At 38.6% G+C, this 24,944-nt stretch overlaps 1 protein-coding gene across 2 annotated transcripts; it reads left to right on the top strand.

The window, feature by feature from the left end:
- The first annotated feature begins 649 nt into the window (after positions 1-649).
- Positions 650-24,852, top strand: KLHL15 (kelch like family member 15). 2 transcript variants are annotated; one of them, XM_021553045.2, is made up of 4 exons: positions 687-741; positions 946-1,056; positions 8,901-9,612; positions 17,967-24,852. In XM_021553045.2, the coding sequence occupies exons 3-4, from the start codon at positions 8,908-8,910 to the stop codon at positions 19,074-19,076; spliced, it is 1,815 nt and encodes a 604-aa protein (XP_021408720.1). In that variant the 5' UTR covers positions 687-741; positions 946-1,056; positions 8,901-8,907; the 3' UTR covers positions 19,077-24,852. The 2 variants fall into 2 exon arrangements, with proteins under 2 accessions (XP_021408721.1, XP_021408720.1); XM_021553046.2 differs by lacking the exon at positions 946-1,056 and having other exon boundaries at positions 650-741.
- Positions 24,853-24,944: the final 92 nt, after the last annotated feature.

The raw sequence follows: 24,944 nt of genomic DNA, 5'->3' as shown, positions 1-24,944 counted from the left end.
ACTGTTTGTACTAAGGCAGAGCCCTGCTCACCCCCTCGGGGCCGTGCTCCCTGTGTGCAGTTTGTTCGCTGCTCCAGCGCTGCCGGCCCTGACCCCTGCGGCTCTGGTGACCCGGTTCCCACGGCGGCTCGCAAAGCCGCCTGCGGGAGCGGAGAGCTGGCATCAGCCCGCGGGAGCGGCTGGCCGCTGTCCGGGGAGGAGCGCAGCCGGCAGCCGGCCCCGAGCGGCGATTGCTGTACCCGGGGCGGGATGCAGCGCTGCAGCGGGCAGCTGCCATAGCAACCTGGGAGCTGCCATCGCCTCGGAGAGCTCGGCCGCAGCCTGGAGGCAGCGGGGCGGGCGAGAGCAGCGCAAGACCGACCCTCTGAAAGCGGACGCGTGTGGATGCGCGTCCTCGCGGGCCGGACGCAGATGATGCCTCTCGGTGTCGCGTTCTCCAGCCGTGCTCCCCGGGACGTGCCGGGGCTCCGGCGCCTGGCCGAGCCCGCACGGGCCGGAGCCGGGGTGCCGGTGCTGGTGCCGGTGCCGGGGTGCCGGTGCCGGGGTGCCGGTGCCGGGGTGCCGGTGCCGGAGCCGGGGTGCCGGAGCCGGGGTGCCGGTGCCGGGGTGCCGGTGCCGGGGTGCCGGAGCCGTTCCTCGCCCCGGGCCCGCCCGCGCGGCCGCAGGTGCGGCGGAAGTGACGGCCGGCGCGGTGCTGCCGGGGGAACATGGCGCCCGCGGCCGCGCGGGGCAGCGCGGAAGGTAAACAAGCGTGAGGGCGGCGGGGACCCCGGGGCCGAAGCCGGGCCGGGCGCGCCGGTGCCCGGGCGGCGCGGCGGGGGCGGCTCCCACCGCCCCCCCCGAGCGCGGACGGCGGGGAGGAGGGAGCCCAGGATCCCCCCTTCTTCCTCCGCCTCCTTCTCCTCCTCCTCCCGGCTTCGCCTCAGCCATTGCCCCTCTCCGCAGCCCCCCGGCGCCTCCCTCCGCCGCCCCCGGCTGTATGGTACACGGAGCCAGGGCCCCTCTCCGCCGCTCCAGCGGGAGGAGCCGCGTCCTCAGCGCCGCCGCCGCCGAGAGGTGGGTGAAGGATCCCGCGGGCCCTCCCGCCGCCGTCGCTCGCCCCATCGAGGGCGGCCCGGGCGCCCTCCGGGCCCTCGGGGTCTCTCCTCCCCGGGGCGGCGGGCGGGGAGCAGGCGGGCTGGCGCGGGATCGGGCACGGCCGCGCCGGGCGGGGCGGGGCGGCCGCAGCCCCGCCGGGCCCCTCGGGCTCCCGCGGCCGCACGTCGCGGAGCCGGCCCGCCAGCCCCGCTCGCCGGGGAGCTCAGCCTGCGAGCGTGCGAGCCGGCAGGCTGAAGTAGGTCATCTGAGTTCCTGCCCCGAAAATGGCCATTTTTACCCGCCCCCCTCCCCCATCGTACCTGATCGCGGCAAAAGTATCCGTGATCTGAACGGGTAGAGCTACCCAGATGATACTAGAGCTTTGATGTGTTTGGTGAATACTGGAATGTCACTTAAAAATTTGAACTCCTTGCCTTTTCATTGTTTGGGGTTTGGGTTTTTCTATTCTAATTTAGAAAATAAATAGGAGAATTATAAAGTTATTACTAGATAAAAGGACAGAACTACTGAAGTCTGGCTTCCTGTGGACTTGTTATATAAACTTGTCTGTAGAATAACCCAGCTCTTGCACCACCATTGCCCCAGTTCACATTCAGATCCCCTGAGAATACCACCATGCACAACACATACTTCCTGTGTTTTCCCTTCCATCACCTAGAAAACGTGTTTAATTTCTACCACATGTCCTATAAACTTTCCACTGACACTCATCTCCTTTCACTTTCCTTAATTATACCCTGTGGCTGGTTTGGATCTACACATGTGTTGATTTGCCTTTCAGTGAGCAGAGCACAGCAGATAACCATTGAGCTCACACTAGAGATATCAGACCTTTTTCATTCATCTAGCTGCCAGTCTGGGGGATATGTGTAGAAATAAAATAGGTTTGAGATTTCTGTGTTTCTGACAAGTGAGTTTGGTATTTGGTAGTAAGGTCAAAACCTGTGTGTCTTGAACAAAGGGCACAATTAATGTCATTTTCTCAGAAGATGCTAGGAGTACATACTAAATTAGCAATAAAGATACATATAACAAAAAGACAAATGGAGGGCATAGTTTAGCAATCCTAATTTAAATTTAAAATATTTTTACTAACATAGTTTGAATACTACTTCTTACTCCTTTCTATCTTATTACGCTAAAAATTTATGATAAGTCAGAAAAGATAGGATTTTTTGTTACTAACAGATACTTAGCTTGCTACTTTTCTGTATAAAATACACTACAATTTTCTTAATAAAAATCTTCACAGTGACAGAATCAGCCTTTATTCATACCTTTTTCTTACATTCGAAATCGTTACTCATTCTATAAGACAGATATATATATATGTATGTGTATATATATGTAAGAAGGACTGCTGTCATTCAGGATAGAGCAGTCCTGTCCACTTTGAGAGCAATGGCAAATCTGTACTTTTCAACACTACTATAATTTAACTTTTAGTAATATCTAAAAGTTAAATACAAGTATTTCCACTTAAAAGGTAATTCTCATTTTGGTGGATATATCAACTGTTTTATACAGTGCACCTGTTCTGGCAGAGCGTTGAGCTGAGCTTGCTCTGTGTTTGGGAGCAGGTTTTTCTGTGCACGCGTTGGGATGCAGTGACTTCTTAGACAGGTGGTTCAAGCCATCTTAGTGTCTGTGAAGTGCAGTTACAGGTTCTGGCACACGTAGAGTGAAGAGTAACCATGCTGAGCTGAGGCACAATCCATGCTGAGTTTTAGCAGGTTTGGTTGTAACTGGTTCTGGTATTTTTGACATGGCTGTAATGACCATAATGACACCAAGTGCCGCTGCTGCTCTGTGCTAATTCAGATTGTTCCCAGATAGCAACAGGAGCAGAGATTGTCGAGGGAGCTGTTCTGGTCAGCTCTGTGTCCCTAAGAAATGGAGTCTGGGCAGCTTTCAGGATTAGCCAAATTTTAAGTTCTGGCAGTCTGGTTCCTCTGACTGGTGGTGATTGGTAAGCTCCTAACTTCTCCATTCTCAAGTAATCCAGTGCTTTTGAAATTCTCAAGATGGATTGGATGAAGTCTTAAACATGAACATAAGAATGGGTTGAAGATAAATGGTTTCCCAAATTTAGTGTCCTAATTACAAAGGATTTCAGATAAAACACATGGAAAGTGGATGTATTTCTTTGTTCCCTACGTTGCAATTGTTGTAGCAATAGAAAGTTTTGATAGCCACTGGTTATTGATCTATCCCACATGATATCACTCCTTCTGTTGCTGTTAGTGGAGGATTATGATAAAAAATTGACAAAATTTAATGGTTTTAGTTTTAAACCATGTAAACAAAGGTTTAATTCGGGGGATAAATTATTTATGCTGTGTATGTTATAATTGTACTGTTACTCAGTACATTGCATTCAAAGGCCCAGCCTTTGGCCATATGTGCAGTTGTGAATGTGTGCTAGTGTGTTCAAATACTTGTATTTTCATATGTGTGTATAACATTTGACTATGGAGAAATGTCCTTATTAACAAAACTAGGCTCAAAATATTCTGCTCTAGGCAGCCTTTCCTTTGCACCTGATCAAATAAAGTGTGCATGATGGCTTTAAAAATTACATTTAAATGCATGCATTTGGTGGATGGAAGAGATTATTTTGTTTAAAGCTCTATTTTAGTACATTGTGTAACCAAAGCATGGTTCTGTGTGTCTATTGAAATATCTTTATAGTGTAACTCATAGATAATAGTGTTTTATTATGTGAAAATTTGTTGTTCAGCTTGTCCACAAAGATGATTTCTTAGAATATCTATGGGATAGGTAAAATGAACAAGTACTCCATAATTAGTAAACAAAACAAATCTTGCTCATTCTATCTCAGCATCCCAGATAAATTACTAAGGAACAACAGTAAAGGAAGTCTGAAATTTCGCTTTGAGATCGTGTGGTAGACCTGGTATTGTCAATACTTTCCTAGGACAATAAATTTCTATCCCTAGAAAATGCATATAAGCTTACATATGACATAAAGACACATATTGAAAAGGCTCTTTTTCAGGTAGTACTGGTCTTGGAGAGATTTTAAATCCAGGAGGGCTTGAGTCAAAAGCATTTATTCTGTGACTTGTTTCTCAATAACCAGTGCATTTAGACTCCATTTCTTCTGCTTGTGACTAAGAGCCTCAGACACCCTGAGGAAAGAAGGTTCTCCTTGTTTAGCAAGAAAAAGCAGTCTAGAGTAGGATTTTCAGACTTTCATTACAGCTGCAGAATAAAAATGAGAAATCAGTGTTCCAAGTAAGTGGTTTTACAGTTAGAGCACTGTAGAATCTAATGCATTATGTGCTTAAAGAGGAAAAAATGTAAGGAGCAGCTAATAAGGTTAAATGTATTTCTCTTTTGGCTTTTCAGCAGAGTCTTCCTGTGCTGCATTATCCTGATCAGCTCTAATACGTGCAGAACAGTAACGAATGTCAATGTACATTGCCCCCCACCTCCCCTTCATTGTTTATACATTGGATTTTTTTTGTTCCAGTTTTCCTGTAGACCACTGCAGGCTTCATGTCTTCCATTGGATTAAGTGTGCAGCTGTGATTTGCATGCATGAAGAAGATCGAACTGAATTTTCCATTTTTATTGAAAATATGGAAAAAAATGTTATGTATTGTCCTCTGGGAAATAACTGCAGCATTTGAATAGTGCTTAGAATTACATCAAAGATTGCAAGTATGTGTGTGGGAGGAATGGCATAGCTATGCTTTAGAAAAATTACTTGGTTTGAGAGTTATTTTGTATTGCTTTTTTTAATGTTTGAACTACCACATTGCTATTTGCTTTTGACAGAGGATGTTAGCTTTAGAAATGAAGATTTTTGCCAGTTAAGCATAATACGCATTTAATTATCTACTTTCACAGTTTTTGTACTATTTTAACCCCTTTGTTTATTTGTACTGGCAATACATTTTTTTGTTTTAAAGAAAAACTTATCTGCTGATAATGTACATGGCTTTATGCCAAGAAAAGGATATTTACTCCTTTTATTTAATGCAGGAAGACAAGTAGTCCTTTTGCTTTTCACTCATGGAATTCTGAAGCTTCTTTAGATGGTGTAGGGAGAAGTCTTACTGGTTTTGTGTCTAAGTAATCCATTAAATGCTCACTGCTGTTCAGGAGGAAAAATACGTTAATGTTGAAAACTGTCGATTTACTAAAAGTAATGTCAGCAGGAATGTGAAAAGAAGGATTAAGTGATTTAAACACCTACATTTTTAAAACATTCAGAAATAATAATTTCAAAGTGTTGACTCCTTTCGTACTGTTACGGAGATTTGTGGCTGACTTGGTGGTTTAAATATTTTTTATGGAATAGCTAGTTGTAAGGAGATGTAAAAATTGGAACTCTAAAGGGTACCTAAATACAGGTAGGTTTCATTTCTCAGTATTTCAGTGATTGCTGCCTTGTCAGATTTAAAATTCAAAGGATAATAATATATATTTATTTTTTGGTGTTTGTATATTTGTCTTATTTCTATTTAATCAGAATTAAAAAGAAGGTTGCAAAAAAACCCCTACATGGTTGCAGTGTCTGTGCAACAGCAACACAATCACAGATTCACAGACGAGTTGAGGTTATAAAGGACCTCTGAAGGTCATCTGTGCCACCTGCAGGGCCACCTAGAGCCAGTTGCCCAGGACTCTTTGGTGATGGTTTGGTTGAGGGTTTTTTGTGTTGTGTTGTGTTTGTTTTGCATTTGGAGTTTTTGTTTGATTGTGTTGAGTATTATTTACTTGTTTTCCTCCTTAAAAGCAATACTGGAGGTGCATATACCATGTCTCCACTTCACTTCCAGCTTTTCCTTTCTGCTTCTTCGAGGGTAGTAAAAGAGGCCTTTCTTTTAGGGCCATCTTGTGTACAAGTTAATTTTTCTCCTTTTATTTGAGGAGTACCCATAATGTAATTACCTTTGTCAAGGTAAGGGCAAGGATCCTGCTGTGTGTTTGGAGCTTGCTGCTGTGGTTTTTCAGTGCTGTTAGGTACACAGTAATGCACATAATCTTTTGAAGAACTCCCTTCAGTAGTATTACCTGTGTGATGGGAGATCCCACTATTTCCAGATGAATATATAATTGCTTCTGTCAGTTGGGGAATGTTGCTTAATTTTTTACTTTTTCTCCCCTGATACATTGTTGTGTTATTCTGTTCTCACTTTCACATTTTCAAATTCCAACTGTCCTTTCCTATATTTAACCCTGATCATGGAACTGATGCTGAGCCAAGTCTTAGTTGGTCTCCTAAAGCTCTGTAATTTACACAGTAGTACTGTCTGAGAGTCCTTGTAACACTGAGTCTCTTGGCTGATTCCAGACAGCAGTGAGTTAAGTCGCTGTATGTTCTATGAAAATGAGTGGCCCATTTAAAGGCAAGTGATCATTAAATAGTTTGAACAGGAAGGACTAAGGTATGAGTTCAGCTATTATTAAATATCAGAGAACAGGGGATGGGAGGAAAGGAATTCCAGTGCTCTGATGAAAAAAGGAAGTAAGCTAATACTGGTCCTTACCTTTTTATTTGATACCAGAAATCCAGTTAGAAAACAAAATCCTGTGACGTCAGACCTTATGCTTCCTCTTCAGTTGGGTGCTTCTTTTTGAGGTAATAAGAATTAGTGAAGTGGTTCTTTCCTCATCTGCTTTTGTGTAAGAGCTGGCAACAGCTAAGAAAATTACCTGATGGTAATTTTTCTTTCTGGTAGGCATTTGATGTTGAGGAGTAAGAGACTCACAAAGGGAGGTTCCAGAGCAGTTTGCATGTTTCTCTTTGTCTTCAGTGACACTGAAGGGAAGGTGCTGCATTGGATACTGGTGAGAAAGTGATTGGACTGTCATCTTGGTTCTTTGCTCCTGCTCTTACTTTCAGGAATTTGAATTCTGTGAGAAAGCCTTAATTGTAAGGAGCACTCCCAGCATTGGCTTTATCATGCACAGAGCCTGTCATCAGGCTTCAGCAGTGTGGGAGTGGTGCTAATCCCACGAGGTGTGGCTACACCCATTCACCAGTTTAGTTTTGCACAAAGGGTATGTCCAGTTGGTTTTCCAGGATGTGTGCTGAGGAGTGAAGGAGAGGAGATGATTAAGCATTGATGAGTCTAATAAAATGCATTCCTGTTACAATGGCAGCAGCCAGAATGTGGTGCTTGAAGAAGTGGGGGTAAGTGGTAACTGCTCTCTGATGCTGTGAAATATAGGCCAGCCTAGAGTCACTTCTGGGTCCATGTACTTATGTGAAATTTTATGACCTTGAGGATGTACAGGTTTTCTAATGTGTTGGTATTATTTAGATTAGTACCAAAACATTATTAGCTTTATTTATTATAAAAAATTCAGAGTTAAATGTAACAAATATCTGAGGGAAGGTTGAAGTGTAATTTAAGGTGGGATGAAGTGGAACAAAAGTAGCTGATGCAATTCTAATAGTAAGTGAATGCCAAATAGGGAAGTTGTTGCTCTTTGTCTCTCTTCCTGCACAAGTATATGTCCTGCCCTCTGCATCAGGTTGGTTCTTGTGCCAAACCCCACAGTGTCAAGTCAGAAGTCAGCTGACTGTTAAGCAGAAAGATTCCTGGTTTTGAGGTTTTGTGTGTGCTGGGGAGTCAGGGTGGTCATGTTTATGTTGTGTGTCTTTTTCACGTCTGTCCCTCCATGATCTTAATTTATTTTTTAGTCATGGTTATGAGTTGAATTGACTTTCTGGAGAAGCCGAATGAACCCCAGAAATGGCTCAAAGTAGGCAGCAGGAGCTCAGGTCCTGGAATGTGACAGAGGAGGGAAAGTGCAGTGTGCTGTGGTCCTTTGAGGAATTGTTGACTGGTTCAAGCTGTGTTGGGCAACTTCACCCTACTGAAACCCAAGGAAGCTGAGCAACATTTTGAGAAATTTCTGGATTTTGAATAGGTTTTTATTTTGATTATTGAATTGACTTTAACAGGGTAGGATCCTTCTACTCTTAGATTATTTTTTTTTTTAATTTGCAGGTTAATTATAGCTTGCATATAAGTAACACTATATTTGCAAATGCTTAATGAGCAATTAAGCTTCACTAAGCCCACTATACAGAATATTTTTTGTGACCTATTATTGTCAGTGCTTCTTGTTGCCTTAAGTATTTTGCACTTCATAGATCTCATAACTTAATCGCTATAGTAAGAAATGAGGGGGAACATGATGGGACTGTGTTTTTACAGGAGAAATAAAGCATACAATCTCAAATAGTATCTGTGAAAATGTTCATTTTCCTACAAATAACCTTTGACATAGATTTTAAATTGACATAGATTTTAAAACATAATAACTTTTTTTTTTTAGATCATATAATGTACAGATCTACTGAAGCTTGTTTCTGAAGTTCAGGAAGTTTGGCTTCCTTTCTTTGAGACCTTTGATATCCAAGAGTGGGTGTTTTATTGCTCCCCTGAGATAAATTCTTCAGAAGGATTGACGGGGGGGAGAGGAAAAAAACCATGACAACCTTTTTAGTTCATTATATGACATGAATTAACTTGGAGTAAGGAATCATTTTGGTAGTGTTGCACAGTTATTTTTGTTCCATTACCCTGTTTTTAAAATGAGAATATTTGGTTTGGGGAGAAGTATTTCAAGTTTGTGTTTTAAGTTATTTCCTCAGTTGATTTTTCAACTGGAGACAGAACAGAAAGAATGGTGAAGACTTAAATTCTAATCAAAGCAATCTCAGTTGGGATTTATTTAGTCAGGAAAGGCTTGTAATATGTTATTAGAAATTATGATTTATTTTTATTTTTATTTATTTTCTTTCTTCCCCCCAGGTGATTCATGGCAGGGGACGTGGAAGGGTTTAGCTCCTCCATCCATGACACCAGTGTCTCTGCAGGATTCAGAGCACTGTATGAGGAGGGATTGCTTCTTGATGTCACACTTGTCATTGAAGACCACCAATTTCAGGCCCATAAAGCACTGCTTGCCACCCAGAGTGATTACTTCAGGATTATGTTCACAGCAGACATGCGAGAACGAGATCAGGACAAAATCCATTTGAAAGGTCTGACAGCTACAGGCTTCAGTCATGTCCTCCAATTCATGTACTATGGAACTATTGAACTGAGTATGAACACTGTTCATGAAATCCTTCAGGCTGCCATGTATGTCCAGCTTATAGAGGTGGTAAAGTTTTGCTGCTCTTTTCTCTTAGCTAAAATCTGCTTAGAAAACTGTGCAGAAATTATGAGACTTCTGGATGATTTTGGTGTAAACATCGAAGGAGTCAGGGAAAAATTGGATTCCTTTCTGCTAGAGAATTTTGTGCCACTCATGTCCAGACCTGACTTTCTTTCATATCTGAGCTTTGAGAAGCTCATGTCTTACTTGGATAATGATCATCTGAGCAGGTTTCCAGAGATAGAGCTGTATGAAGCTGTTCAGGCCTGGCTACGCCATGATAGAAGACGCTGGAGACATACGGACACCATCATTCAGAACATCAGGTTTTGTTTGATGACACCATCCAGTGTTTTTGAGAAGGTTGGTGCATTTGAAAAGCAATAGGCAGGATTCATCATTTAGCTAGGGCAGCATGCCATTAAATAGGTAAGATTCCAGAAGCTATGAAAAGGAACAAAATGATAGCATTATTTTTCTAATAAAGTAAAGTACAGAAGGCAAACATCTAGAAGTGTTGTCTTTGGTTATTAGACAATAATACTACAGTGGCTGGAGAACAGGTATGTTTGCAGTACATGGTTATATGTGACTTAATATGGAAAAGACCTTTTGAAATAAGGTCACTTGTGTCTAGTTTGATTTCAGATATTCTTAACTGTTTTCCACATGTTGCTTATTGTTTCCAGAGGCTTTAGACCTGCACATAATATGTAGGGTATACATTATGATGATTGTTATCAATATAATAAAAAATAGTGACTGTAGCTCTTATGTGGCTTAAGTACACGAGAGAATTATTTACAAATGAGAAGTAGCATCTGCTCATCTGCTCTTAAATCTGCAGAATGGTGCTGTTGTTTTATCTTCTTCAGTGCTTGTGCTATTACACAGCAGTTAGAAGTAAGCCCTGATCCTGCAAAGTTACACATTGTCTTGGTTGTACACAAGACATAATACAATCAGAAATGATTGATGGCATCAAATGTAATGATTTACTTTAGGTATCAGAGGACTCTGTAACAGGTGATCTTATAGTTAATTTTCAGTGTATAGAATAAGAGTTAAAAGAGAAGTTGCCTTTTCTACTCTTCTGTTAAAGAACAGACAAAAAATTGTTTTCTAGTTCTTCAGAATCTCTGAATATTTGTTAACAGTAGAGGATTACAGTACTTTGTAAGCAGTTCTCTCACAGGCCAGTAACATTGTTCAGGTTAGGAATTACTTGATATGTGCTGTTTTAACAATGTTAATTTTGTGTTATAATATACAACTTCAACTTCTGTATTTTTCACTTCTCAGGAAATTAATAGGAATTCAGACCCCATATTTTTGTTGTGCTTCTTACAAATTAATCTTCCATATATTTTTACTTTAGTGTCTACTGAATATACAGACATGGTTGTATTGGTTTTGGTGTTTTTCAGGGCCACTGGATCATCTAAGCAGTAATTCTTAGACTTATTTGTATTTTAGATTATAAGAGTTATTAATTACTTCAGACTAGTTAATTTTTATATTTGGATTTTTTTCTGTGTGTGTGAACTGAGTATAGGAAGCAATAATACATAAAATATATTTATGATGCTATATTGGATTATAGACATAAAATAAATGCCTAAACATATTTTAGAACACTAATGTAATGTTTATATTGGGTTAAAACATTTTTAACTAGTAGGAGCTCAACTCTGCAGAATCCTGTATAGTGTCTTGTTTTAAATAGCACTTTTACCATATTAATACATAATTTAAGCCCTTCAATAATAAAACTTACAGAATTCACAACATATCTTTTGAGGTTAATCTAATAAGGTAAGGATTTGTGTGAGTCTGCTTCAGCAGTATTTGTTTTGGAGATGCCAGCTCAAGCTGTCTTCAGTTAGATTTCTGTAAGTGCAAGTGAAAGTGTATGTTAGTCTTGAGCATTATATTTGGGTATAACTTCTGGAGTTGGTTTTACTATCACTGCTATAAACCCTGCATACAGTGCTTCTCAAGTTTTATCTTGACAGCTAGCAAATGGCTCAACAGATACAACTTCAGGAGACCAGTTGTTTTCAGCATGCCAGATTATATACCTGTATGCAAAAGGTTTCTCTGGTAATACCCTCCCTGTTAATTGTGTGTGGGAGCAGAGAAAAACCAGTGCAGATTATGGAGTGAGACAGCTCAGCAGAGGGAAGCAGAGCTAATTATGTCATTTGTTACCGCAGCTAAGAATGCATTTGTGTTCTACCCTGGCTGGAGAGTATTAAGTTATCCAGTAGGACAAGTGACAAAGGACAACTGCAGTTGGAGCCAATATCAGAATATAGCACACTTTATTTTTTTAATAAAAGAACATGTCTGTTCACTGTTCTGGCAGTAACACAGAGAGAGCCTCTTTCTTCTATCTGTAGAATGGGGAAATAGTGGTATAACTCCCTTTTTTGAAGATCAACAAACACAATCCACCCTGAAGCCAGCACATACTAAATGCATGAATATACCAAATACAGTCTGAGGTTGACTCTTCCAGTTCACCAAACTCTGTATTGGCTATACACTGGCTGGCTTGTTAAGTACTTTTTTGTAATCTTTCTAATACACATTTCTCAGATGCCTGTCACTGTAGCATATAAATAACTTGTATAATTTAACTTTGCAAGTCATGGTAAGGATACTTTTGTCCTCTTAACCCCTTCTGTTCCATACTTTTTTTTTTTTTTGAAAGATGTACAATTTAAAAAATGGTGAGTCTAGATTAATACCTGGAGGCTGATGTGCATTTAGAATGCACAAGTGAAGGTACAGCATAGTTGCTTACTACAAAATGTCCTGGAAGAAAGTCTTCTGAACTATGGGTTGGTACTCCTTTTGTTCCTCAGCCTTTAAAGTACATGCAGATGCATGGGCAAAAATGGAAATACAAATCAAATAAGGATTTAGGGAATAAGCAAAGTATTTGGGGAAAAGCACAAGTTTCACTATTCATGTTGTGCTTTCCTTTTTTATTAAACATATCCATAGCTCTGTAAGTCTTGAGGAAGTTAAAAGTGCCTTTCACCTGCATCACTGAGTTAATCTCTGTGTTACGGGAGGCAACCATGTCGTGATTTCCCTGAAATATACTGTTTAAGCTCCATTTAGTTTCTGTGTACTACTCAGATTGAAATGTTGTTTCAAAATCTGTCTTTAAAACCCAGAGGTTTTTTATGTCTAGTCTGTAAGGTTTATTATGACTAGCTCATGCTTATTAATTGCTAGCTTAAATCAAAAGTTTACTAATCACTAGATTCATCGGCTTCTCTTGTAGAGGTAGGATGAATAACACATTATTTTTTAATACCTCCTGTCCTGTTCCTAGAAAATTGTAAATTTTGAGATTATGTCATTGTAATTTTATGTTACCGTGGCTTTACCTTACATAAATGTGTTGAATTTTTTTTCCCGTTTACCTCCATTTCTAGTAGTACATCTGTATCTATTTACACAACTTCATTTGCTGAAGTATAGAATAAGAAATGTGAATGAAGTTAGGGATCCCTCTTATTGTAAATAGGTGCTGTGCTCAGTGTTTTTGGGTGTTAAGATTACTGTTGATTTGAATAGATTTGCTAGCAGTATTTATTACATGCAGAGCTTCTTAATTGTGGCATATAGATTGTTGACTCCACTCTGATTTGAAATATTAGATTGAGTTAGCCTCCAGCTTGATTTTGACAATTCCCAGCTTCTAAAAAGGAGCAGCTGAGTAATCAATTTGAGGGCACCGTCCTTGCTTCTCAGAGGCTGTGCCTTTCTATGGTTAGGCTGAAAACACTTAAGTGATTTCTATTCTTGCAGAATAGCCCTTCACTGGTACTGAGCAGTTTTCATACCAGCTTACAACTGTGATTAGAATACGGCTGGAGATAAACAGATGTGAAAATAATAAGGATCTTTGTTAGTGGAGTTGATGGATCTTTAGTTTTGACTGAGGTTAATCTCTAGTAAAATAAGTTTGGGGTTTTGTTTCAAGTAAGAGTTTGATCCTTAGAAGTGTGATACAGATGCCGTCATTGTTCGTTGGAAAGGTGGGGCATTGCTTCTGAACTCCTCGTAGCTGAGTTTGAGTTGCATCACACATTCCAAATTGGCAGCCTTAGGAAACATTAGCACAAAAAGTTGTAATCTTTAAAAATAGTTCTCTGTTTACATGTCTAGAGATGATAAAGTGACATTATGAGCCATTGAGATTTTTCTGTGCTTTTGTTTTTGTTTGTCTTTGAGGATTTTTACCAGTTCTACAGAAGGAAGCAAGATAATAGCCACCCCATATAATAACATACTAAAATTTAGTAACCAGGTGCACAAATAATAGCTGTTTTGTTTGGGCAGTTCAAAAGAAGCCTTTCTGATTTTGAAAGCTTTTTATTACAAACCTAAGTAACAAGAATACAAATACAGCAGTAGCTGTAAATGGTTGTATGAGGAAATTTTGTTTTAAAAAGTCTATTTACTGAAGTCAAATGTGTTACAGAACATTTACCTTGGCATTTCATTGCTCTTCCTGCAGCTTATTAATTGGCATAATTGTTTTTGGGGAGGGGGAAAGCTGATGAACATAATGTGGGGTACAGCTGGTCTTTTGTGGAGATAACTTTTCAAATTAGAAAGTAATGGAAGTAATGGCTTAATTTTTTCTTCTTCATATAATACAAATTGAAGATTTGGAGACTTCCATAGCTGCTACAACTAGAAAAGCATGCATTCAATACAGCAGAAAAATAGGCAATGATTAATCACTGCACTAACTTGGAAAGCCAGCACTTTTTATGGAGTGTTTCACTGGTTTAAAATGAAAAAGAGGAAATGCATTAAAGCTCAGATTTACTGTGACTGGAGGGATGCCCAAGGGGGCAAGTAAAGGAATGGATGTTTTTAATTATTTTTACGTCTTTTATTATGGAATAACACATTTGATTTTGTTTCTGCTTTTCTTAGTCTGTGTAGCAGAAAGACTGTGAACCATTGGTAGTTCATACACTGAGATAGTTCCCATTTCTCCATCTCTGCAGATCTTGTGGAAACTCTTGCATTAGGCTGTGTCCAAGCATAACGTCTTTAAGTGGGTTTTCTCCAGAAAATTAAAGAATTGGAAAGAATGTACAGAAAATCACCTGAACAAAGCTTTAGCACTTGGATTAAATTCCCTTTTTCATGGTATGACTGGGGTTAATATGGAAGTCCACTTAAAATGCCTTTGAGACCCTTCAGCAAGATAACAGGACAGTTTAAAGAAAAACTTTGAAAATGCTTTGAAGCATTTATATATTTTTATCAATTCAGAGTTGATTATGTGTACTCTTTAGGAATGCACATTTGTTTCACTTCAGGGTTCCTGACAATTGCTGTACATTTCCACCTGTTTTGCTGAAATCTGTGTGTTCTGTTTGAGTGTTGGTAATTATGGACACATTGCTTCCAGAGCTTCTCCATTTGAACTTAACAGGAAGATTGGTCGGTTGATAAGCACTTTGATATTTGCTGATGAACTTCTTGTTGCTACTTACAGGTAGTGGCAGAGCCTACTTTTGAAAGCTGAAGGCTTTCCTTCTGTGTGTTTTGAGTATCAGATAGAAATTCCTGCAAAAGGTCATGGGCTTTCATCTGCTGACATTCACAACTTACCTTAATTTAAATGCTTGTCTCTTTTGATTATATACACAAGTTGTGAAAATTACTGTAAAATTATTTGAAAGTGCAAGCAGAGGGTTTTTATTACTAGTAGAACAGGGCTTTCAAATATTTCTGGAACATTCATAATGTGTGACTGAAAGTGGGCCAAATGACCTACATTTGCTTTGTTTTCATTTGCATTAAGCAAGTGTGAGCAGTCTGTACTTTCCTATAGGCATATCCTAACATTCATCTTAGACAGTCATTTGAGCCTCAAGAGAGGTACTGCTCCTGTGTGGCAGAGATCATGCTGGTGAAAGGTGGATGGCTAAAAACAGGGATATTTTTCCTTGGCAGCCAAGCCTAGGAATGCTCCAATTACCTTTTCGTACCAGAAGTGAGGTAGTCTATCACTCTTGTTTTGTGGGATTTTTTTTTTTTGCATGTTGTAAGAATTGCTAGTGCTGTGTATTTTCATGTTCAGCTCTTCAAACTTGTGCTTGTCGAAGCTTCCCCGTGAACTTCAGTCACAGAGGGGTGTTAATAACGGGGAGTTGCATTTGCTCCATCATGTCTTTTCATTTAAGGTAAGAGCTTGAGGCTTTGCTTTGACATGAGTGACATTGTCAAGATAAGCAGTAGTAAACTAAAAAATTGATTCCCTGGTCTTGAGGGTTTCTCTCTGGAATTTGAGATACTCCTTGTTTTCTTTGGCATGCTCTCATGGGGTAAGATTTAGGCTATGTGGAGGAGTACAGTGATGAGGTTGTAGGCTTATTTTAAATTCCAGTTTCTGGCTGGCATTCCAATTTCTATATCTAATAACAGAGTTGTAAATGCTGAGGGAGAAAGAAAAAAAATTTCAATCTCTGCCAGGCTTTACTGATGTTTCACATTGTAAGCATGTTGATCCTATTGTCTTCCATAATTGTCCAAGAAAACCTGAACTGCATATAGGTGGATCAAAGATAATTTGTATTTTCATTTAACTCCAAAGAGGATGGCTTCAGTTTGGGAATGCCTGAAGTAGTCCTGCTGGCTTAGAATTTGAAAGTTAATTTTAAGGATAAAGTAGACCAGCCATGATTCTTTGTTATTTTAACTTTATTTTTCTTTTTTTTTAACCTTAATATGTTACCATTTTTCTGTGTTGTGGTTCTCCCTGCCAGCATATTTTCTGTAATTTATGATCAGTCTTTTCAGTCAGGCAAGGTATATGGTTTATTGTAATAAATACCGTATGAGCAAATCTGCCTTTGTATGATATATTACTTATTTGCAACAAGAAAATAGAGCTGTTGTTCCCACAAGAGTTTGGCTTACTGTGTGTTTTCTGTAAGTGCCATACCTGAGTAGACTTTTTTGCTCCAAAATCACGTCTGGTAAAAATAGTAGAAAGAGGTTGGATATTGTTACAAGAATAATATATATGATCTGCATGTGACCATCCTCCTTTTTTCAAACAAAGATTGTTTGAAATTGTTGACTGTGTCAAAATTTAAGTGGAGGAAAGAAAAAGTATAAATAAAAACATCAAGTCACAGTCACTCTTGAGCTATACATTGCTTTGCAATAGTAGGTTAATATTCGGCTTTCTTTTTGAAATCTGGTGTTTCAAACTGTCTCAAAAACTGTGCAAATTGTATTCAGTAATAACAGTTCAGAAGATTTTTTTTAAAAATCATTCTTTGACAGCAGAATGTCTTAATTACTACACAAGAAAGATACGATTACCAGATGGCTAACAAAATTTTAATGGTATATATTTATGGAACAAGCAGCTACTTTATTCACAAGGTATAAAGAATATTAATTTACAAATTGCTTTCCATATATGTCAAAATTCATACCACCACCCCTGAGGCATTTGTTCTTTGGGACAGAGGATAGGAGGAGGTGGGGTAAAAGATACTTAAAAAGAGTAACTCCTGATGTTACCTTGTGATCACCTGAAATTTCAGAGTGGCCACTGATTTTTTTTTCAGAGCATTGCTTCTTATTTGGAGCTGGTTGATACTAAAGGCTCTTAGACTGTTTGAAAGCAATCCAATTTTATGTGCAATAAACTGGGATTTAGGATCAAATCTGATGGAGGGTTTGTGGATTTGGCAGCATCTAGCAGGTTTTGTTTTAGAAGTGTGATTCAGAATGCCGTGTTACACCAGACTGTACAGGAAGAGTGAGGCATCTGAAGAGATTCCCACGGTGAGCTGAGGATTGCCTTGAGCTAGATTAATTAAAACGTTCAAGACAGGGGTGTGTTTTGGAATGGTCTCAGGACCAGCCTCTGGCCCTTGAATTGGCTTAGATGGTAGGAAGGGTCCCAGAAGGAATTCTTTTCCCCTGTGCCTACAACTCCAATAAAACTGAGCAGGCATGGCTTTTAGGTTGTAACTCTCACCTGGGAAGTGGAAGTTCAAACCTACCTCTGCATTTTGTCACAGAAATGTACAACCAAAGGATTAGAGGTGGAGATGTTTCCTTCTTGTGTTAAAGGCATGTGTTAACATGTGGAGACTCAGAGGGGAAACCATAAGGTCGTTGTCATGATGAGTGGTTGGTGCAAGCACATATTCTGAAGGAAGGCGGTTGAGTACCTTCCCTTCCCACCCCATGGCAATTAAATAACCCTGTGAGCAGAGCCTAGCAGAGTTCAGGCTTAATTTCTGAGAATTCAGAAAAACAAATGGACTAGAGTAGATCTTGTTAACCACAGAATGGGTGTGTAGAGTGTTTTTGCAACCCAGGAAAAAATGGAATTTTTAATTTTTGTACTTCATCAATTAAGCTGAAGGTGAACAGAAGCTGTTTTCAGGAGAAAGAATAATGGTTTTTAGACTGCCTAATTCCAGCATAAATTCTGCATGTGATTATTCTGCTGAAAATGTTAGTCACTGCTCTTCTGGATTTTGGATAACAATACATCAGTTTAAACCTTCATGCATAAATGCAATTGCTCTCGAGATTGCCTGAATGAAACAAAGTACAGTAATCTTCTAATGACATACAGTGATTTAGGTTTTCTGGATTGTTTCTCTTGGTCAGAATTTAATATCTTTTAAATGTATTTATAGGTAAAAACATCAGAGTTTTATCGATACTCCCGGCAGCTGCGACATGAGGTTGACCAAGCCATGAATTACTTTCATAGCGTTCACCAACAGCCTTTGATGGAAATGAAATCGAACAAAATTCGTTCAGCCAAACCCCAGACTGCAGTATTTAGAGGAATGATAGGACACAGTATGGTAAACAGTAAAATTCTTCTCTTGCACAAACCAAGGGTCTGGTGGGAACTAGAGGGTCCTCAAGTACCTTTACGACCAGACTGCCTTGCCATTGTAAATAACTTCGTGTTCTTATTAGGTGGGGAAGAACTGGGGCCAGATGGTGAGTTCCATGCTTCGTCCAAAGTGTTTAGATACGACCCAAGACAGAACACTTGGTTACGAATGGCAGACATGTCTGTGCCACGTTCTGAGTTTGCTGTTGGAGTGATTGGCAGGTATGTTTACGCAGTGGCTGGGAGAACCCGTGATGAAACGTTTTACTCCACTGAACGGTATGATATTACTGAAGATAAATGGGAATTTGTGGATCCCTATCCAGTAAATAAGTACGGACATGAAGGGACTGTGCTTGGTAACAAGTTGTATATCACTGGCGGAATTACATCATCTTCAACTTCTAAGCAAGTGTGTGTGTTTGATCCCAGTAAAGAAGGGACAGTAGAGCAGCGAACACGGAGAACTCAAGTGGTCACTAACTGTTGGGAGAACAAATGCAAAATGAATTATGCGAGGTGCTTTCACAAAATGATTTCTTATAATGGTAAGCTTTATGTCTTTGGTGGTGTTTGTGTGATCCTGAGAGCTTCCTTTGAATCTCAAGGATGTCCATCTACAGAGGTTTATGACCCTGATACTGACCAATGGACTATATTGGCTTCTATGCCAATAGGTAGGAGTGGTCATGGTGTAGCTGTTTTGGACAAACAGATAATGGTTCTTGGAGGCCTTTGTTACAATGGTCATTACAGTGATTCCATTCTCACTTTTGATCCAGAGGAGAACAAATGGAAAGAAGATGAATATCCAAGGATGCCGTGCAAGCTGGATGGCTTGCAGGTCTGCAGCCTGCACTTCCCTGAGTATGTCTTGGAGCATGTTAGACGTTGCAGCTAAAATGGAATGAAAAACCCAATCAAATACAAAAGAACTATAGTAATTTGAAAAAAAATACAAACAGTTGAATTCCTGCAGAGTCATTTCCTTGTGTATAAGAACAATGGCTCAATGCTCAAGAGAAACAGGATGTACAGGGAGTGTACCAAGTTTATTAGAAAAGGTGATAGTTGGTCTGACCTTGTGAAAGCTTTGGGTTTTTTTTAACAAATATAATTTTAAGTATGAGAAAAAAATATATTTTTGAGTCTGCTTTTTTTTGGTAACATTTTATGTTCACAATATGTTCTCTTTTTTTTTTAATGGCCATTATATCACTATGCTTTTGAAATAAGGTGAATTTGACAAAATATTTGTGAAAGGAAGGGAAGAAAGATGTTCTTTTAATTTTTTATTGAACATCACAATAACCGTACTAGGGTACAACCAGGTATAAAGTGAAAAACCAAACTATTTCTGTACCTTATGTTGTCTTTTAGATGCTTTTTCCATTAACTGCAAAGTATTCTCAAATCTACTAGGTGTTTTTGTTTTCCCTTATTTACTTTGGAGAAGAATTTTAACCCTTTTGCATGACCCTTTTCCTGGTTTTGTATAGTTGTACCAGTAAGTCTGCCAAAATGCAAATTACACATTTTCTACTAAATTGAAAACAAAGCATTTTTATATTCAAAACACTATTTCTATGCTGCCTTCTATTGTCTGTGTTGTGTTTGTTGGTGAGTAAAAAAATGTATACACACATGTGCATACACTGTAAAAACTGTATATAAATGCATCTTTTTATGTGCAGTTACGATATTTTAACTAGTGCACAGATTCAGCCATATCTGTTGATTTAGGGTATTCTTTCATGAGCTAAATAGTTCAAAGTTCTTAAGTGAAACTGGAAGCCTCATTTGGTATCGAAGTATCTTACCTTTAGTATATGCTGATTGATTCAGTAACCTTAAACTCTTTATATTGTTGCTACATAATGAACTGTTAGTTATTTCTTATTTTATAAATTATTTCTTAAAAAGTAAACTCATTTTACCTGAGTTTTTTTTTTTTTTTTCAATCTGCTGCCCAGTTTTCTTTTTTCATAAAAATATAAAACGTCAATAAGCAAATGTTCAGCACTGCTGTAACCCACAGTTATTTTTGGAACTGGATACTGGATATGCTACAGTTTATTGTCAATACTTTTCTTATACTCACACTGCAATATGAGTACTCATATTGAAGTGGTATAATATTTTTATTATTATTATTATTTAATTAATATCTGTTAAGAACTACTGTGTTTTGAAAATGTGCAGTTAGGTGATTAGTTTGTTAATATAATTTCTGTTTCTTTTATGAAAACCTACACAACTATGGCTACTGACCTTGGAGTGCCTGAATAGAGATAGCTGGTCCAAGAGGGCTTTGACTATTCCATTGTGTTAACTTGCAGGTATAAATGACAGTAGATTGATAAGAATTATCTGCCAAGACATAAATAATAACAGTAACTGCATTTGGACTGTCTTTGTGGATATAAGTTAGAGCATTTCTAGAGCCCCAAAGGAGCCATCTGGGGAAGCTGAAGGCTCACACGTAGTTCAGATGCTGAAATGTGAGCTGCATATTTTGTAAAATCTTATGCTGCTGGGTTTCATTTTAAGCAATAGACTTTACTTTATATGCAGCAATGCAAAACCATGTTATTCAGCATCTTCCAGTCAGAATTCACTGTAGAAAAGGAATGTACACTACTCAGGGAGTTGCAAAGAATGCACTTACAAAGGGACCAAAATCACCCTAAATTTTCTATGTTAAAAATAACACCTACTTGTGTAAATGAATTTCAAATTATAGAAGTTAAAACAATGTGTAAAACTTCTCATATTGTGTTCCATTATCTTTGTAGGAATTATGTTCTGTGTTGAAATGTCAGTTTTTGGAGCTATATGGCAAGTCAACAGATTTTTAGGGTTGTTTATTGTTAGAAATGATTTATTAATGGAGTATTTTCATATGTTTTAGAACAAAGAGGGAATGTTTGACATCATAGCTGTAGTGATAAGTTATTTACACCAGAAGGGACTGGACCAAATATTGATACTCAGCCTTCAAATGCAGACTAGTTTGCAGCTAAATTTGTCTTTTTTAATAAGAATTCAGTTTACTGGATTAGAAATCTAATTTACTTTCTTGATAGCCTAAGTTAAAGAAAATGTGGCTTACACTAAAACCTCAGTTTCACTGTGAGATGTGTACATCACCCTACATGGGGAGGGATAAACTGACTCTGGTAGGTGCTGGCTGTGTGCTGACTGTACATAGTTCATGGAATATTGGGGCACAAGAGAATAAAAAGACAGGTTGGAGAATTTGTGTGTTTGTTGGGGTTGGTTTTTTTGTTGGTTTGTTTGGTGTTTTTGTTGTGGGTTTTTTTTGGGGTTTTTTTGGGTTTTTTTTGTTTTTTTTTGTTTTTGTCACCAGCTTATTTCTTAATGAGGCAGCAAGCTAATCCTGTGTGAGGCGGCTGTCAAGGGCACATTACATAGAGTAGAGTACTTCACTTAGTGGGGCCAGTGCCAGTGTGAGGAGCAGCCCTGGCTCTGGATATCAGGTGTTCAGAGTCAGATGTCTTGGAGACATGGCTAAGACTTTATTAAAAGTAATGGTTAGGATATGGGTGTCTCAAGTTACATTTTTGAGTCTGCATTTAAGCATCTTCTGAAGCTCTGTGCACTCAGCAGCTGCCAATAAAGTCATTGCTGAGTGCTGACACTTGAAAAATGAAGAACCAGATCGGTTTTGGTGCTCTGCTTTTAAGCTCATATTTATCTTCAGGTGCCCAGTTCTGAAAGATCTTGTTCAGGATTGTAGTAGTAATTGTTCAGTGAAATTATAATTGAACTGTTGGTTTCAGCTTCCCTGAAGCTATGTCTCTATTGAGAGGCTGGCTGTAACCTTTCCAGCATTAGGGATGGTTGGAATTTGCTTGGGATTTGAATGGAGGGGATATGAGACTGTTTTGTCAATTTACATATCTACTGTGCGTTCATTGTTTGATACCTGAAATACAAAAATTAGCTTCTCTTCTCCTTTATGTAAGTATAATGGAACTTTTGAGACCGTTACTTTGGTTACTGGGAGGGATTTTTTAATTGAATTCTTTTATGTTTGCTCTTAGTATTTAGCTCCAGATAATTTAGTGATAATTTAGTACCTTAATGGGAACAAACCTAAGATGGCTAATAAGAATTGCCCATTACTATCAAATTTTGAGCATTAGGGTCAGGTTAAGATGGGTTTTAAAAAACATTTAAATGCCTCTCATTTGTCAAGGAATAGCAAAGTTATGATCTTTGTTTATTAGATTTGAGGAGGTTCTATTCCCATCTCATGATGGAATACCAGCAAATCTAAGGTCACCCACATGTTTAAAATTTATGATATTTATGAATTTATGAAAACATATGATTTGCTTTGAAAAGCAAATGTACTTGCCTTTTTTTAGAAAGGTGGACATAATGAGTTGCAATTTAGTTGGGTTTTTTTTCCTCACATATATAGAAAAAAAATGTATCAGCTTCATGTCTTAATTTAGCAACCAACTTCAGGAAGAAATTTTCTTTCCTAGTGAGACAATGGACAAAAAGCACAATGTTCTTGTAAAGGGACTGGAGGATACTGCCAGTTCCCATTTCATATGCTCCTAGGTCTGTTTTTAGGGGGCAGATTTGTTTTTTAAGTACTGCATAAGGAGAAAATAGCTCACTTTCTGCCACAAAGTGTTGGTAGTTTCATTGTGGGAGGCAATGGCATCACTAGTCAGCTGGCAAAAAGAAACTTTAGATATTTTTTTCCCCATTAATTTGACTGGAAGAAAGCAGACCTTAGGTTTACAGAGGTCCTGCTGTTTCAGAAAGCACTGCTAGCAAGTGGCAGCATATGAGCTACCTGGTAACCTGCTTTTATGTTATTTTCTTTTGAAAAATGTGGATACCTGACTTCCTGCAGTATGATAGCAGTCCTGTTAGAACTAGCTCTGAGGGTTTGACTGTAATATTGCCCTGGTTCCTGAGCTTTGCAGCTATGTATTCTTGAGTCCTTCCTGCCTTAGAATCCTAAGTGCTGCCTTTCCTCTTGCTGATAATATGGTAACTACTTGTGTCAGGGATGAAGCCTCACTTGACACTCAGGAAACAAAGATAAAATTCAGCAGCTGCAGATTCAAACTGATGTAAAAAACCCCATTGCTTAACTCACTATGTCCATTCTTTAGCAACGGGAGGGTAAGCATTGTGGGGAGACACTGACAGTTCTTTAAAATAAACTTATAGTTTGTGTCAGCCTGTATATGTTGAAGTCTTTTTAGAAGTAATTGCATTTGTAGAGGTATTTTGCCTTTTTAATATACTTTAAAAAAAACTGAATTTGACCCCAGATTCTTTTAGCACTTCAGATGTGGACTTTGCATATGTGAATAGTCCAATACAAAGAAGCAGAAAATTCTAAGCTACTTAAAGGAAAACATGTAAGCACATGTGTTACTAAGCCTGTGCTTAAGAATTTATAGGGTTGGGGCCATCAGAGAAAACATCTCTACTGTTAATAAAAATATATATAGGTGGTGAAGTTACTTGAATACATATAGGTAGTGAAGTTGTCTGTCACATGTGGCGGGGTTTACTAAATGAGAGTGGGAAAGAACATAACTGGAAAACACATCATCTATTTGAACACATCATCATCTTGCTGGTGTCCCGTAGTTAACATGCTGAGATTTTCATGTATGTTAAACAACTTAAAGCTGCTTAAAATAAATACTAATGACTACTTTTGCATCTGTGTTCTACTTTTGAAAGTTGGTAACTTGAAAATTTCCAATTTGTGTGGGTAAACTTCATAAAACTTAATTGTATCTGGCAGGTGGCAGAAAAACTAATTTGTTTTGAGCACAGCTTTCCTGTGTGTCCCTCTACTAGTATTTTTACACTTCTCTAAGTTCAATTTGTGTAATCTTTTAAAAATAGCTTTCAAAAATCAATTTCAAATACCTTTGGATTAATATTAAGTTGGTAGCTGGGGAAAATAATTTCAATTTGCAGATAGTTTTTATTTATGGCTCTGGTAGAAAAATCTTACTGTAAGTCTAGGAAATGAAGTGCTCTGTAGGACTGTAAAGTCAGCTATATTTAGAGGGGCTTTTATTACCTCAGTGGGACCCACCTAACTTTTATGTCAATGTTGGAGCAGGTGAAGGGAAGAGTGAATTTTGTGTTCATGTTAAATATTTTTCCCTATATATTGTTATTTTTGTAGATCTTTCTAAAATAAATTATTATATGCTGGAGATTGCAATTCCACTATAATTCCCACAATTCCAGTGTACAATATAAGATTGTTTGTATTGAAAAGAATGTATTTGATAAGTTAACAGGAAAAGTTATTTTCAAACTGTACTGTGTTTGTGTCTAGCTATTGGAAATACTTTTCCTATAGAAAATCAGAATTATATGTCTATGTCCTCATATATACATTTGGATTAACTGTCTAATTATTACCCTGGGACTGCTATAAGCTTATCTGAATAATTTAAGAATTGCCTCTTTATAAATGTTTTAAAGCATTTTTCTTGTCTTTTTTTTTTTTTTTTTTTTTGGCAGAAAGTAATTTTCCTTTGCTATGGGTACAGTATGCTCAGACTTGCATATGTGCTCTGTTTGGGTTTCAAGCTGAAAAAAAATGTATAAAATGTGTATAAAGAAAAGTGTAAATAAAATATTTTTAATCTTTAAACACTCTTGTGTAAACTTTGTAGTACTCAAAAATGTAGTGGACCTGGATTATCTTCTCCAGGACTTCAGAGATAACTCAGTTAAACAGCTC

Source organism: Lonchura striata, chromosome 2, assembly GCF_046129695.1.
Source record: "Lonchura striata isolate bLonStr1 chromosome 2, bLonStr1.mat, whole genome shotgun sequence".
In the NCBI taxonomy this organism is placed as follows: Eukaryota; Metazoa; Chordata; class Aves; order Passeriformes; family Estrildidae; genus Lonchura; species Lonchura striata.
The sequence above is the reverse complement of the archived record's forward strand: the minus strand, read 5'-3'. Positions and strand labels throughout refer to the sequence as shown.